The sequence below is a fragment of the Natrix helvetica genome (genome assembly GCF_964273705.1).
Source record: "Natrix helvetica genome assembly, chromosome: 10".
Classification (NCBI taxonomy): domain Eukaryota; kingdom Metazoa; phylum Chordata; class Lepidosauria; order Squamata; family Natricidae; genus Natrix; species Natrix helvetica.
The window spans coordinates 425,832-442,002 of NC_138561.1; the positions used below are offsets into that span (position 1 = coordinate 425,832).

A 16,171-nucleotide genomic window follows, 5' to 3' on the forward strand; every position below is an offset into this window, starting at 1 on the left:
CTGGACATTTGCAGAGCGGCCACGTGGGCGTCACCCACGGCTTTCATTAGAAACTACAAGATCGATTCCTTTGCCTCTGCCGAAGCCTCCTTTGGCCGTAGAGTGTTACAGAAGGTTATTGAGGCTCCAGACAATGCTATTTCTTCCCGCCCTGGGACACCATAGCTTGGGCATGTCCCCTCCTTGGACTCTCCAAGCAGCGCTATGGAGAATGACCGTTGTCTTACCTGAACGGTCGTTCTCAGGGCGCTGCGGGAGAGTCCAAGACCCACCCAGGGTAATTGTTTAGCTCCAAGATTGTATTTTTACACAGGTGTGAGCTGAGGGCGTCTTCGTCGGACAAGACCTCGTTTTTAAAACTGATCCAGAAGAGGCAAAGGAGGCATGACCAGAGGGGAAAAATCTACTCAGTCCTTGGGCAAACAGGCTGTGTTAACCCCCTCCTTGGACTCTCCCGCAGCGCCCTGAGAACGACCGTTCAGGTAAGACAATGGTCATTCCTGCGACCCTGGACCTATCCGGTGCCCATCCTTCAGACCCTATGCTTTGGCATACCCCATGCTTGGATTCTCCAAGCAGAGCACAGGAGAACGACCATTGGCTTACCTGAGTCCCACCCTTGTGGTTCTTTGTTCCGAGGTCTGTGGGTAATTTTCCAAAACTTAGCTTATTTCCATCTCTCAAATCAGCTGTGCCCGTGAAAAAACTGCACTTTTCTGGCCAGAATGCATGGCCAAGACTTTTCTAACGCAGTCTCTGGGCAAGCAGACAAAAGTTAACCCATGTTCGAATTCTCCCGCACATAGAATGACCGTTCAGGTAAGCCAACGGTCTTTCTATTTGCATTTTACATGCTTTCGAACTGCCAGGTTGGCAGAAGCTGGGACAATAGGAGCTCAATCCATTACGCGGCGCTAGGGATTCGAACCGCTGAACTGTTGATCTTCTGATTGACAAGCGACGATGAGTCTTAGTCACTGAGCCACTTATTGTCTAGAGAAATGTGCAAATCCCCCAAAAACCTCTGTAATTGTCTTCTGGTCTTAGGCTTGCTTGGAGTTTTACATGCTGGTGGGTGTGGTGCATAGCAATCCACTGCCTGTTACCCCTCTTTTCCCCAATGGAAACACACTCCCATACTTGAAAGGGGTCTCTTCCTTCTGGTCCCTGGAACATTTCCCTTGTTTCCTTGGACAGCCTCTCAGCTACAGCTAGTAACGACATCACACTACCTACTAGTAAGGAGAGGGGAGGTTTAGCATTACCAAATTGGGATCTATACGCATCAGCAGTATCAATAACATGGGTGAAGGACTGCATAGAGCTAAAGAATAAACGAATTTTGACCTTGGAAAGCCATGATTTGCAAGCAGGCTGGCATACATTCCTATGGGATGATAAAAATAAAACGCACAAATACTTTCAAAATCATTTAATTAGAAGAGCGTTATTACAAAAATGGCTCAAAAAAAAAAAAACAACCACTGTGAAAATTCCGAATTGGCTATCACTGACAGAAAGGACGACCCATCCAAATTTTATAGATTTGAACAAAATGCTAAGATATAGAGACTTAATTGATAGACAGGGAAACTTAAAAACAATTGAAGAATTGGCAGAACAGAACATGAAAGTTGACTGGCTAACTTACCTTCAAATCAAAACTAAATACAATAAAGATACCAAATTATATGACATCGAAACAGAACCACACGAATTGGATAAAATTATTCAAAGCTCGGATAGAAAGATGATAGGGAGAATATATAAATTTCTCCTGAAGTATAAAATGGAAGAGGAAATTGTGAAAGAACAAATGATAAAATGGGTGCAGAACTTTGGATATAATATTGAATTAGACAAATGGGAAAAATTTTGGGGAACAAACTTAAAAATGACATTCTAAGTTGCATACAAAGAAAACCAATACAAAATGTTTTATAGATGGCACCTGGCACCAACAAGGTTAGCTAAAATCTCAACAAATACCTCCCCAAAATGTTGGAAATGCGAATCGATACACGGAACGTATTACCATTTATGGTGGACCTGTGAGGCAGCTAAAAAATTCTGGAAAAAGATCAAAAATTGGCTGGAGGCAATAACGGGGGTTAAAATAGAATGGAAACCTGAATTTTTTTTATTAGGAATAATATCTGCGAAATACAAAATCCAGTATTTAATACTACATATAATTACGGCGGCAAGGATTGCCTTTGCCAAGAAGTGGAAAAACAAACTAACTCCAAGTGAAGATGAAATAATAAGAAAGGTTATGGACTGTGCTGAAATGGACAAACTAACTGAAGAAATTCAGGGAAAAGAAGAATCAGAATTCTATCAGATATGGGATAAATGGTATAGGTCAGTGGTCGGCAAGCCGCGGCTCGCGAGCCACATGCGGCTCTTTACACACTTTAATGTGGCTCTTCTGTGTGCCGGGCGCCCGCTCCCCTCCCTCCTCTCGGGCACTTCAAAACAAGCGCCCCTTTCCCTTTTTTCTTTTCGACCCACAATGATTAGGGAGGATCCTGAAGCGAGGAGGGAGAAAAAGAGACGGAGGCCAAGGAGCTTCTCCCCCCCCCGCAAAAATCTTATCAGAGAGCCGGCGGGCAGTAGCAAATTAGCTGATCACGCAGCGTGATCGCCTAATTTGCTACTGCCCGCCCGGCTCCCCGGTTAGATTTTTGCTGGGAGGAGGCAGGGGGGAAGCTCCTTAGCCTCCGTTTCTTTTTCTCCCTCCTCGCTTCAGGATCCTCCCTAATCATTGTGGGTCGAAAAGAAAAAAGGGAAAGGGGCGCTTGAAAAGAAAAAAGGGAAACGAGGCAGAAAAAGAAACGGAGGCTAAGGAGCTTCCCCCCTGCCTCCTCCCAGCAAAAATCTAACCGGGGAGCCGGGTGGGCAGTAGCAAATTAGCCGATCACGCCGCGTGATCAGCTAATTTGCTACTGCCCGCCGGCTCCCTGATAAGATTTTTGCGGGGGGGGGGGGGAGAAGCTCCTTGGCCTCTGTCGCTTTTTCTCCCTCCTCGCTTCTTGGGGCTCCACCAATGGGGGAGTAAGGCCCGCCCAGCGCCAGGCTTTGGGCTAACATAGAGGTCTGCAAAGTTGGCTGTTTTAAGACTGGTGGACTTCAATTCTCAGAATTCTGGGAGTTGAAGTCCACCAGTCTTAAGAGCCAATTTTGCAGATCCCTGCCTGGGCTAATATGATTGATGCCCTTGGTGGACTTCAACTCTCAGAATTCTGGGAGTTGAAGTCCACCAGTCTTAAGAGCCAATTTTGCAGATCCCTGGGCTAATATGATTGATGCCCTTGGTGGACTTCAATTCTCAGAATTCTGGGAGTTGAAGTCCACAAGTCTTCAAGCTGTCAGGTTTGAAGACCCTGGGTTTTTTTTTCTAAAGGGTTAGGGGTGCAAGGGTCTTGCAACTTGACAGCTTTAAGACTTGCATGCTTCAGTGCCAGAGTTCCTGAGCCAACATGACTGGAGGAGGAATTCTGGGAGTTGAAGTCCACAAGTCTTCAAGCTGTCAGGTTTGAAGACCCCTTGGGTTTTTTTTCCTAAAGGGTTAGGGATGCAAGGATCTTGTAACTTGACAGCTTTAAGACTTGCGTGCTTCAAATGCCAGAGTTTATTGAAACTAAAAACAGTGTACCATCCTATGTATTTTTGGTTTTAAAAATGTGGCTCTCAAAATAAATTTCAATCGTGGTTTTGGCGAGATTTGGCTCAGTTGAAAAAAAAGGTTGCCCACCACTGGTATAGGTGGATGGAGGAAAGAAACAAGAATCAATGAAGGAATGTAACAAAACTCAAAAATAATAGTTAGGAGTAAAATAAGAAAGTTAAGAATGGTGAAACCCAAATGAAATACAATTGAATGGGAAATAATATAAGGTGAGTGCTATCGATTGATAATTGCTACTAGAAAGAACAGGAAGCTCCTGTTTGTATTGCATTGTGTAAATGTGTTGTACGTCTAAGTTTTGTGTGTGTGTATTTTACATATTTGTTAATAAAATTGAAAAACTGAAAAATAATAAATAAATAAAATACCTTGTAAAAACTGGGTCCTAAATATATACAGTATTTTTGGAGTATAAGACGCACCAAGGTTTTGAAGAGGCAATTTAAAAAAAAAGTTTTTGCACTCTCCAGACCTCTCCAAAACGGCCTGTTTTTTGCAAAAACGAGCTCATTTTTTTTAAAAAAAAGGCATGAATAGCCTTTAGGAGGCTTATGGAGTGCTCCTAGGGGGGTCAAAAATGAGCAAAAAACACCCTGTTTTTTTGTCAAAAAAATTGCATGCCTAGCCTTTAGGAGGCTTATAGAGTGCTCCTGGGGACTGGGAGGGGGAGCAAAATTGAGCAAAAAAAAAAACGGCTTGTTTTTTGCTCATTTCTGACCTCCCCAGCCCCCAGGAGCACTCTGAAAGCCTCCTACAGGCTCTGCAGTGCCATTTTGGTGAAGGGGCGGGGTTTCGGGAGGCAAAAAATGCTGTATTCAGTGTATAAGATGCACCCAGATTTTCAGCCTCTTTTTTGTGGCTTCTACTCCAATAAATACGGTAGGCCCTTTTACTGTCATAAGTCATCAACCCAGTTGCTGTAAAACTGCAATTGCCAAGGATTTTAAACAGATTTACCCAGTGTTTCACTGTAGCTTATTAAAGGAATGAGGCCAATAAAAGAACCACCTCCACTCCCAATTCTAGTTAAGGGAAAGAGGCATCACGAAATTGAAAGAATTTTGGATTTTAGATATTGTAGAGGAAAACTGCAATAGGAAACTTGTGGAGGCACAGTGAATAATGTTAGAGTAGCTAAGCTAATAAAGAAATTCCATTCTGAATGACCTCGATGAAGGGGGAGATTAGGTAATTAAAATCCTAATAATGTCTTTATGTCTATATATTTGTTTTTATACATTTCCAGATCTATTCTTTCGGAGGGTCAGCATGTCAGATATGAAACTTTTGCAGCTACATGCCTCTTCTTTTCAACTTGCCATTAGAGTAAGGAGGGGAGGTGTTGCTTTAGAATGGGTTAGATGGAGAAATGAAACCTCAACGATTCCACTGAAGACTGTGAGAGCCCAAAGTCTTTTCAAAGATATTGTAGCAGGTGTGGTGCTGAAGCAGACAATTCCAAAGTGAACTTGTTTGCATGGACAAAGTGAGGAGTTGGGAAATTATTGTTTAATTCTATGAATTGGTATCTGGGAATCTTAGAGTTAATTTTGCTTCGACATTACCATGCAATGTAATAATAAACAGCAAGATTTTCAGAAACGGATTCTATTTTGATTCTTGAGCTAAATGTTTACAGTTTTACAATGTTAATATATATTGGTAGTCCATGTATGATATGCCATACGCTAAATGAATAAATCAATGTACAGCTGAATCTCTTGAAATGTCAAAAATTAATTCTAGGCTTTTGAAATTAGAGCAATCATAAAAACATAAAGCAGGGAGCATCCAATTGGCCAACTCTCCTGCTGCTTAACCAAAATAATTCCAAGATTAGGAGGTCAGATCACTCACCTGCAATGCCACCGAGAGCTCCTCCTCAGTGAAAACTCTCTCCCGGCCAATCACAAATGCCCCTTCCTCACCCACCATTTCCTGATGGCAAAGGAATTTCCATTGGTCCAGAACCAGCTTCTCTTCCATGTCTGTATCTGTGGCTGATTGAATAACATGCAGTCAGAAGCAGCTCTGGAATGCTTGTTTGGGAAAGAAACAAGCTATCCTTCTCTGTCTTCCTGGTTTAACTGAACTGCAAAGCAGCAGTTCTCTCCTACTTGTGTGTGATCTAGTTGGTTGGAATTTACAAATAAGCAACCTTCTCAATCTGGTGAACACAACTGAAATGTTTGGTGCGGAAGGGACTTCATTGTAAGAAAACTGAGTGGCTGCAGTTATTTTGGCCACTAGGGTCAGGGAAGTCACCATCCTTGGGTGGTCTTGAGCTTGGTTAGGGCCATTTGGAGTCCTTCTGCTTAGAGCAGATGGCAGCCATGGCCATGAGGGCCTTTGCATGGGTTCTCCTGGTGTGCCACTTCAGCCCTTTCCTCGATTGGGAGGCTCTTCACTTTTCACACCTTGCTGAACTCACAAATGAGCTCCCCTCGAGGAGCAACCAGAAGCTACAACTGGCTTAAAATGCAGCAGTACCTGCAGCAACAGGCTTGTCAACCAGCCCTCAATGGATTGTCTTCAATCGTTCTCTTTTTGTTACTCTTAATCCATCTGTTCTGCCATAATGTCACAGTCTCTAGTTCAACTGAGCTCTATTAGAGGGAGAAAGTCCTTCTCAAACATGCACCCCACTTCCCTGAGTGCTATGTCACAATAGCCTCTCCAGCCCACCTTCCATCAAGTTCTCAGATTTTCAGATGATGACCTGCCCTCATGGGCAAGGTGTTGTCTGACTGAACCTCTCCATCTGAAACAGAAAATCTCAATTTGAGGTGCTCCTCATCCTAAATAAGGGGTGAGCCACTTGCCTTGAAGTGCAGCTTTCAGCAGCATCAACATTTGGATGTCAGCAGAGTCATTGGTGTTGCCAGGGTAGGCCTCAGCAAAGCCATACATGTGGAGGAGTTGCCAGTTGGCCATTTCTCCATAGGTGTTGAATATCTCCTGGCCTTTGCGCACAGGCTGAGTGGTGACCATTTTCAAGGACTCCTGCCAAGACAGCAGGAAAGGGGATCCCTTCAGATTCCTTCTTGTTTTGCTCTCCTGAATATCTCTAGAAAAAAAGCCTTTCCTGGACCATCTGCAGCTGATGGTCTCTCAGCAGAAGTCATTTTCACTTCTGCTTCCTCCACTGACCTGGAACAGGGCATCCAGGGCAGGGCACAAAAAGGAGGGTATCCCTGCCCTGGATTCCTCTTCAAAGCCTCCTTGGAAATGCACATCTCAGGGCAATGCAACCTCAGGGATAGTAGATTGACAATGAAGCTCTTGCTCACCGGAGAAAATTCCAAGTTGGCATTGTGGTTGGCCACATGATTTAGAAGATCTGCCAGGGGCACCATCACTGGAGGATTAGGTTCTTCCTCCTCTTCTTCCTCATTCAGAGGTTCTTGGAAACTGCATCAAATGAAAAACAAGTGACTGAAGCTCTTGAAGGAGAACAAAATTACACTGAGGCAGATAAGAGGGACGGCAGCTGAGGGATCCCAAAATCTGCTGTAACTACCATGTTTTCCCGAAGATAAGACCTCCCAATTGGGCTTTTGAGCACATGCGCTAAAATAAGCCCTCCCCTTAAAATAGGGCCTAGTGAAGGAGTGGGCATGGCCAGCACAGGAGGCATCTCTTCCCTGAAAGCTCGGCACCTTAATTGCGGCCCGCAGATCAGCTGAGCCCTTGGCCAGGAGCTGCCTCTCATTCTGTGGAGGCCTCCCAGTGCAATGCCCTGCCGCAGCTCTGGAGCAAACTTGCGCCTTCCCTGTGCAGGATTGCAAGGCTGAAGGCTCCACAGTGAGCATTTCTGGGACGTGCGTCTGTGCAGAACTCCCCAAGGATAGAATGATTGGCAAGGAAAGGGGGGCGGGGGGGATTTTCCTGCTGATCGGAGCAAGGCAAAGTCTCCAGCCTTGCAATCCTCTGCAGGGAAGGTATGCTCTAAAGCTGCAGCAGAGTGTTGCACCAGGAGGCCTCCGCAGGTAACATTTCTGAAATGTTAACTTTTAACACCGTACTCAGGAAAATCCCCTCCCCTCATCACGGTTTGATTTGCTTTCTGTGAAGCTTTGTGCTGAGAAAGGTGCGTGCTTTCTCGTTCCCTTCTCCCCCTCCCTCCGGCTGTCCATCTCAGCTTTTGCAGACAACCATCCGCCAGGGTGGAGGCTCCCTTGTGGGGTGCATTCAAACTTCCAACCCCAACCCAGAAAGGGGGGAGAGGAGACCGACTGTGGGGAGTTCTGGGGGTTGAAATCCACAATTCTTTAAATGGCCAAAGGGCTGCCCATGATGCTGCTGGCCTCTTCGGCCTCCTGGCAACACTGCTATCGGAAGCGCTGCAGGGCTGCTCCTGCCTGATCGGATTGAATCGTCCCAGATTTAAAACCTCCAAAAACGTCTTGAGCACCGCCAGCCTGCCAGGGCCCCTTTGGGAGCGGCTGCCTGTGTTGCCTTGCCCACTGCCGCCTTTGGGCTGCTGAGCGCCAGCCTGCATGCCTATTCGTTGCTGCAGACACCAGGCTTACCACACATCCATGCTAAGCCCAACAGTCTTCGGACCCTGGCGGGCGCTGCACTCTCTTACCAGCTGTGCGAGTGGGCTGCATGGGGCTGCCCTTAGTTGCCTTTGATGCCTGCCTGGCTCTGCAACCACCTCACCTTCCACCCGGCCCAGCCCACCACCAAAACCCGATCAAAAACCTCTGAAAACCTGAGCGCCGCCACCCTGCCAAGGCCCATTCATAAGCGGCTGGTGGCGAAGCCACACAACCTCGCCCGCTGCTGTCCCATTCACAGCCGGAATGAGAGTTGCAGTGCCCGCCAAGACCCAAAGAGCACCGGGCTCAGTGTAGCTGCAGCCCAGCAACTGCAGCACCGAATAGGTGGGCCAGCTCAGCAGCCCAAAAGTGGCAGTGGGCAAGGCAGCACCTGCAACTCCAGCAGCATGGGGCCTGCCACAGCCGAGAAGTGTAGAACAGCAGGCAGGGTGGGTGAGAAGCTTCTCGCTGGCCAGGCACTGAAGCTCCACCACTGCCATTGGGGAGGGGGGGGCAGGGGGGGGAGAGAGAGATCTGATCCAACCTCAAAGGACTAGCGGCAATGTGCGCTCTCTCTCTTTCTCTATCACACACACACACACATACACACACACCACCCCCTCCAAGGCAGCCATATCCCTTCACTAACCTGCTTTCCAGCTCCATTCTCCATTGCGCATACAGAGGAACAAGTCTGTGGGAGAATGGTGTAAAAAAAAAGTTGAGACCTTCCAACTTTGTGAGGTTTTTTTTTCATGAGAAGTTGGAAGGTCTCAACTACCATACAATGTTTTTTTAGGAGACTTGTTGCAGTCGTGCAGTGGAGAATGGAGCTGGAAAGCAGGTTAGGGAGGGGTATGTGTGTGTGTGAGAGAGAGAGAGAGTGTGAGTGTGAGAGAGAGAGATCTGAGAGGGTGGGGCCGGTGGGCTTGCTGCCTCCTCCTCCTCCTCAAAAAAAAGGCCTCCCCTTATGGCCAAGCACTTATTTCAGGGGTCAAAAGAAAATAAGACCATCTCTTATTTTCAGGGAAACATGGTCGTTGTAACTAGGCTGACACTAAATCCTAGTGGCCACTAAATCCATAAAATTATTTGGTTAAGATTTCTTCGCAGTGGCCAAACTATGTCGAAACTATGGAAGCTTTCTACTAAAAGTTCAGAAAACAGATGGTTATGAGTTGCAGCAGCTATGCGTTATACAGTGAGGCTAGTCCTTGTTTAGTGACTACAATTTGTAAGCTAGAGTAAGCTAATGAATAAATAAGATCCATGGCAATAGTTTTACTCAATGACCAAAAATATTTTAAGTATTTTAATTATTTATAATTTGTTTTTATGTTTTAAAATATAAGCTGTTCAGAGTCAATTGATATCTAGAGAGGTATCTACAGAAATCAAATAAAACGTAAATAAGTAAAAATGCAATGGGAAATATATCAGGCTGTTTGCATGATGCGCTAGCAGCTGTCACTGCGAATGACCATTGTCTTACCTGAACGGTCGTTCTCTGGGCGCTGCGGGAGAGTCCAAGCATGGGTTAAATTCAGTCTATTCGCCCAAGGACTGAGTTGATTTTCTTAGCCACACCTCCTCTCCTCATTGAGGACCAGTTCAAAAAAGAAGGCGTAGGTTTATGATGGACGTGTGCACGGTATCTCATCCAGTCTTATTATAGTCTCTTTGCTCCACACAGCCGGATTCAAACAGTAAATAGGAAGTATACCCCAGGGCGGGTTGGACTCGCCCGCAGCACCCAGAGAACGACCATTCAGGTAAGACAACGGTCATTCTCCTGTGCGCTGCTTGGAGAGTCCAAGCATGGGACATACCCAAGCTATGTAGTCCCAGGGAGGGAAACCGGAGCATCCAAGGAGCATGTAGTTGTTACAACCTGTTGTAAAACCCTCCTCCCGAAGGAACCCTCAGCTGTGGCATAGGAGTCAATGCGGTAGTGTCGTAAAAACAAGGTTGGAGAAGTCCAAGTGGCTGCTTGACATATTTCCTCCACGGGAGCCTGAGTTGCCCAGGCGGCCATGGTGGCAGCACTTCTTGTAGTGACTCTAGGTGGCACTGCCTTGTCTTGTTGCAGGTAGGCTAATTTAATACAAGCCCTCAGCCAGTGACCTATTGTAGAAGGAGAAACCTTCCGTCCCATCGAGCCTGGCTGAAAAGAGATGAAAAGTGCTTCGGAGAGACGAAACATTTTCGTCCTCTTTATGTACCTGCAGATCGTCCGCCGAACATCTAGCTTGTGCCAGGTGTGTTCTCTGGGATGCTGAGGATGAGGGCAGAAGTTAGGTAGTATTACTTCCTGAGTCCTGTGAAACAAGTTCACCTTTGGTAGAAAAGCCGGATCTAACCTGAGAATGACCTGGTCAGCATGGCTAATACACAAGTCCTCACAAACCGAGAGTGCTGCTAACTCCGACACCCTCCTAGCTGATGTGATCGCTATGAGAAAGACAGTTTTCAGGGTTAGTTGCTGGAGACCGATGGTCTTGATTGGTTCAAATGGAGTCTTGGTCAGAGCTCTGAGGACAAGTGGCAAGTCCCATGTGGGGAACCTGTGAATAGCAGGGGGATGCAAATTGGAAGCCCCTTCTCACCTGAGGATGCTGCCCTAAGGAGATGGAAGAACGTCTAGTTAAGATGGTGGATAGGGCAGCAACTTGGCGGCGAAGGGTGTTGGGGGCCAACCCCTTGTCCAACCCCTCCTGCAGAAACTCAAGCAATTGCGGTACTGTGGCTGAAGCTGCAACAACGTCGTGGGACCGGCACCAGGAGTCAAAGGTCGCCCAAGTGGCGTCATAAATGCGAGTCGTAGAAGGACGTCGCAATGCCTGTATGGTACAGATGACTTTGTCAGACAGGTTGTCTCTCCTCAGGAGTTCCCCTTCAAGGACCAGACAGCCAACTGGAGCCATTTGGGATCCAGGTGTACTATGGCCCCCTGGCTGAGGGACAGCATCTCCTGGGGAATCTTCCAAGGTCTGCGGATGGAGAGGCTGACCAGGTCCGCGCACCAGGATCTCCTGGGCCAATGAGGTGCAATGAAAAGAACTTCCGCTCCTTCTGCCAGAATTTTTTGGATCACTTGTGGAATGAGTGGGAGCGGAGGGAAGGCGTACAAGAGGCCTCTCGGTCAACGGCAGCGTAGGGCATTGGTCCCCTCCGCTTGCGGAGTGGCATACCTTGAAAAGAACCTCGGGAGTTGGGCGTTGACAGGACTGGCGAATAGATCGATCACCGGAAGACCGAATCTGAGTGTGATCTGGTGGAAGGACTCCGGATGAAGACGCCATTCCGTGTTGTCAATGGTCGTCCTGCTCAGCCAGTCCGCCCTCACGTTGTCCACTTCCGAGATGTGGTCTGCCTTCAAGGAGGCCAGATGACGTTCTGCCCACCTCCCCAGAGTTTCTGCTTCTGCCATGAGGGTCCTGGACTTGGTGCCCCCCTGGAGGTTTATGTGGGCCTTCGTTGCTATGTAGCAACACATGGCGGCCCACAATGTCTCTCTGGAAATGGCACAGTGCTAGTCTAGCCGCCCGTAGTTCCAAGAAGTTGATGCTCTGCGTCGCCTCTCACTGTGACCACTTGCCTTTTGTCACTTGTTCCTGAAGGTGGGCCCCCCATCCTTGGAGACTCACATCAGTCGTGACCACCAGTCGTTCCGGTTCTCTGAAGAGGCAACCCTTTGTCACCGCCTGCGACTCCCACCACCAAAGTGACTGCTTTACCTTCAGTGAGAGCTTGACTCTCCTGGGAGAGTTGCTGGCCTTTGCCCTCTGGATGGGGAGCAGGAACCATTGCAGTTCGCGGGTGTGTAAGTGTGCCCATGGAACTATGATCCTGGGATCATGAGTCCCAGGAGCTGGGACAATGACACGATGGACACCAGCTGTTTTACTCTCGCCTCGTGGGCCTGGGTCATGAGATTGCGTCTGCGATCTGGCGACAGGAACCCCCTGCAACATTCGGAGAAGATGAGGGCACTGAGATGCAGTATGCGGATGGACGGCTTCAGCTGGCTCTTTCCCCAGTTCACCGAGAACCCGTGATGCTGAAGAGTGGAGATGGTGAGCTGGACATCTCTGACGGCCTGGTTGACGGACGTTGATTGAATCAAGATGTCGTCGAGGTAACAGAGTAGTTGTATTGGACGGGAGCGCAGGTACCACTGCCAGTATTTTCGTGAAGGTCCTCGGAGCTGACGACAGGCCGAACGGGAGAGCCCTGTATTGGTAGTGCCTGCCGTTGTAGTGGAACTTGAGGAACCTCCTGTGCGAGCTGCGGATGGGAATGTGCAGGTACGCTTCTTTAAAGTCTGATGCAACCGAGGATGGTCTGTAGGGATTGCATCTTGAAACGCTTGTAGGCCAGATGCCGGTTTAGAGCTTTGAGGTCCAGAATGGCCCTCCACCACCTGGAGCTCTTGGGAACCAGGAAGAGAATTGAGTAAAACCCTCTTTTTTCCTGCTCTACGGGGACTGTTCTATAACGTTTATCTGTAGGAGATGTTGAATCTCTGCCAGCATGCGTTCCCTCTTGGGAAGGGATAAGGGAACGGGACACCAGACAAAGGTCCTCGGGGAAAGAGATAGGAACTCTAAGGTGAGTCCCTGCTTGACCGTGTTGAGGACCCACGCGTCCGTGGAGATCAACTCCCAAAGGGCGGCGTAAAGTTGAAGACGGCCACCTATGGGAGGATCCCGTTGATGGGTCACTTGGACCTGTGGTAAGAGCGGCCGTTGGCACCGCCATGGAAGGGGTGACGAAAGGACTGTTGTTGTTGACGGCCCTTCTCCCTGAAATTGGGTTTGTCCTGTCCACGGTCATTCCCCTGGGGATATGACCTCTGATAAGAGGTTCCCAGGTTTGAGGAGTCAGACCCCCAAAAGGGCTGCCTCCGAAAAAAGGAACCCCCCTTCTTGTCCGGTTTTTTATTGGTGGCAGGGAGAACCTTCCTCTTGTTTGTTTTATTGTTTGTTTTAATGGATTTATATGCCACTCTTCTCCCAAAGGACTCAGGGCGGCGTACAGCATTAAAAAACACATATTACAAAAGTTAAAAGGAAATTAGAAACAATCCAAAAAACAAACCCAATTAATATAACACTAACATTTAAAAAATTAGATAAAATTAACAGGCCAGGCCGGCTTGCTGGAAAAGCCAACTTTTTAGGGCATGTCAGAAGGACCGGAGGTCAGGGATTATGCAAAGCTCCGGGGGCAGCTCATTCCAGAGGGAAGGCGCTCCCACAGAGAAGGCTCTTCCACTGGGGGTCACTAGCCGACACTGTTTGGCCGACGGCACCCGGAGGAGGCCAACTCTGTGGGATCGCACTGGACGGTGGGAGGCTACTGGTGGCAGTAGGTGTCTTACAGGTACCCTGGGCCTAAGCCATAGAGCGCTTTAAAGGTTATAATTAGTACCTTGAATCGCACCCGGAAAACAACCGGAAACCAGTGCAGGCCGCCTAGAAGAGGTGTAACATGGGAGCACCTAGGTACCCCCATGATAACCCATGCGGCCGCATTCTGGACCAGCTGAAGCCTCCGGGTGCTCTTCAAGGGCAACCCCATGTAGAGAGAGTTGCAGTAGTCCAGGCGGGAAAGGACGAGGGCAGGAAAGACTGTGCATAGAGCATCCCGATCCAGGAAGGGGCGCAACTGGCGTATCAGGCGAACCTGGTAAAAGGCCCCCTTGGTCACGGCCGTCAGGTGATCTTCGAAACTAAGCCATGTATCCAGGAAGACTCCCAGATTGCAGGCCCTCTCTGAGGGTGCTAAAATTTCTCCCCCTATCATCAAAGATGGAACAACATGCACAAATCGGGATGACGGAAACCACAGCCACTCAGTCTTGGAGTTCAAGTTCAAGCCTGTTCAAGTTCAAGTTTCAAGTTTATTTGATTTATAGACCGCCCCCTCTCCCCGAAGGGACTCGGGGCAGTGTACAGGAACCACATTAAAAAACCATATACATAATAAATACCCTTAAAATCAGATTAAACCTAAAGCCCTGTACAAATTGTTAAAAATTAAAACACGCCTAAAACCAACCCATCCAGATCCGCACAGCCTCCAGGCATCGGGACATCACGTCGAGGGTATCGTATGGGTGGTTTGGGGTAGAGATGAAAAGTTGGGTATCATCAGCATATTGATGATACCGTACCCCAAAACCACGGATGATCTCGCCCAGCTGTTTCATATATATGTTGAACAGGAGGGCTGAGAGAACCAACCCCTGGGACACCCCACAAGTGACGCGCCTCGGGGTCGATCCCTGCCCTCCAGTCAACATGAACTGTGACCAATCCAACAGGTAGAAGGAGAACCACCGTAAAACGGTGCCCCCCACTCCCAACCCCCCGAGTCGTCGCAGTAGGATACCATGGTCGATGGTATCGAAAGCCGCCGAGAGGTCTAATAGGACCAGGACAGAGGAGCAGCCCCTGCCCCGAGCCCGCCAGAGATCATCGACCAACACGACCAATGCCGTTTCCGTGCTGTACCCGGGCCTGAAACCCAACTGAAACGGATCCAGGTAGACAGCTTCATCCAGGTATTGGGGAAGCTGACGTGCTACCACACTCTCGACAACCTTTGCTACAAAGCAAAGGTTGGAGACCGGACGATAGTTGGCTAAAGAAGCTGGGTCCAGGGAAGGCTTCTTGAGGAGGGGCCTCACCACCGCCTTTTTCAAGGCGGTGGGAAAAAACCCCTCTCTCAATGAAGCGTTGGTAATCACCTAGAACCAGCCTTGTGTCACCTCCCGGGAAGCCGAAACTAACCAAGAGGGACATGGGTCCAGCACACAAGTGGCAGCACTGAGTCTCCCCATAATCCTGTCCATGCCCTCGAAGGTCACAGGGTCAACCTTATCCCAGATTGTCTCCACAAGATTCATCCCCGTCGACTCGCCCGAATCTACCCAGTCAGAGTCCAAGCCTGTCCGGATCTGAGCAATTTTATCCTGCAGATACTGAACAAATTCTTCAGCCCTACCCTGCAAGGGGTCTTTCCCAGTTCCTTGGTTAAGTAAGGAATGGGTCACCCTGAACAGGGCGACTGGGCAGTTATCTGTGGACGCGATAAGAGCGGGAAAATGTTGCCGTTTTGCCGCTTTTATCGCCACTAAGTAGGATTTAATATGGATTCTTACTAGTGTTCGATCAGATTCGGACCGGCTGGCCCTCCAACCACTCTCTAGGCTTCTTTTCCGGCGTTTCATCTCCCGGAGCTCCTCGGTAAACCAGGGAGCCACCCGGGATCGACACCGGGTCAGAGGCCACAAAGGCACAATGTGATCCAAAGCCCCAGTGGCCGCCCTATCCTAGGCTTCCACTAGGGCTTCGGTCGAGTTGTGAGCAAGGGATTCAGGAAAAGTCCCAAGCTCCATCAGGAACCTTCCAGGGTCCATCAGGCGCCTGGGGTGGAACCATCTAGTTAGTTCCGCTTCCCTGCGGCGAGGGGTAGCAGTATGGAAGTCAAGCCTGATGAGGAAATGATCAGACCATGACAAGGGTTGAATAGAAATATCCCCTAAATCTAGGTCATTCATCCACTGCCCAGAGACAAAAATCAGGTCGAGCGTGTGTCCCCTATTATGGGTGGGGTCTTGAATTAATTGAGTTAGGTCCATAGCCATCCTGGAAGCCATGAACTCCCGAGCTGACTCGGATGTGTCTCCAATGGAAAGCAGATTGAAATCTTCCAGGATCATAAGCCTGGGGAAATCAACCGTCAATCCAGCTAACATATCCAGCAGCTCTGGCAGGGCCGATGAAACGTAGCAGGGAGACAGGTAAGTAACAAAAAGGCCCCATTTCACAAAAAGGGACTCACACACGCCTATCTGAGGCATCGTGACCTCCTGAGGTCTGAGACTTTCCCTAATAACAACCGCCACCCCCCCCCCCCTGCCCTGGGC

The 16,171-nt window shown here is 48.6% G+C and overlaps 1 protein-coding gene across 4 annotated transcripts in view; it reads right to left on the reverse strand.

Moving 5' to 3' along the window:
* SETD6 (SET domain containing 6, protein lysine methyltransferase) overlaps positions 1–16,171 on the reverse strand; it is a 46,735-nt gene that overhangs the window by 25,637 nt on the left and 4,927 nt on the right. For 2 of the 4 annotated variants that reach the window (XM_081963191.1, XM_081963193.1), the window contains 3 exons: positions 6,982–7,102; positions 6,514–6,694; positions 5,549–5,691 (listed from right to left, as the gene is read on the reverse strand). In XM_081963191.1, the coding sequence (XP_081819317.1) occupies positions 5,549–5,691; positions 6,514–6,694; positions 6,982–7,102 (445 nt within the window). Of the gene's footprint in view, positions 1–5,548; positions 5,692–6,513; positions 6,749–6,981; positions 7,103–16,171 lie in introns of all 4 variants that reach the window. The other 2 variants (XM_081963190.1, XM_081963192.1) reach the window with 1 other exon arrangement.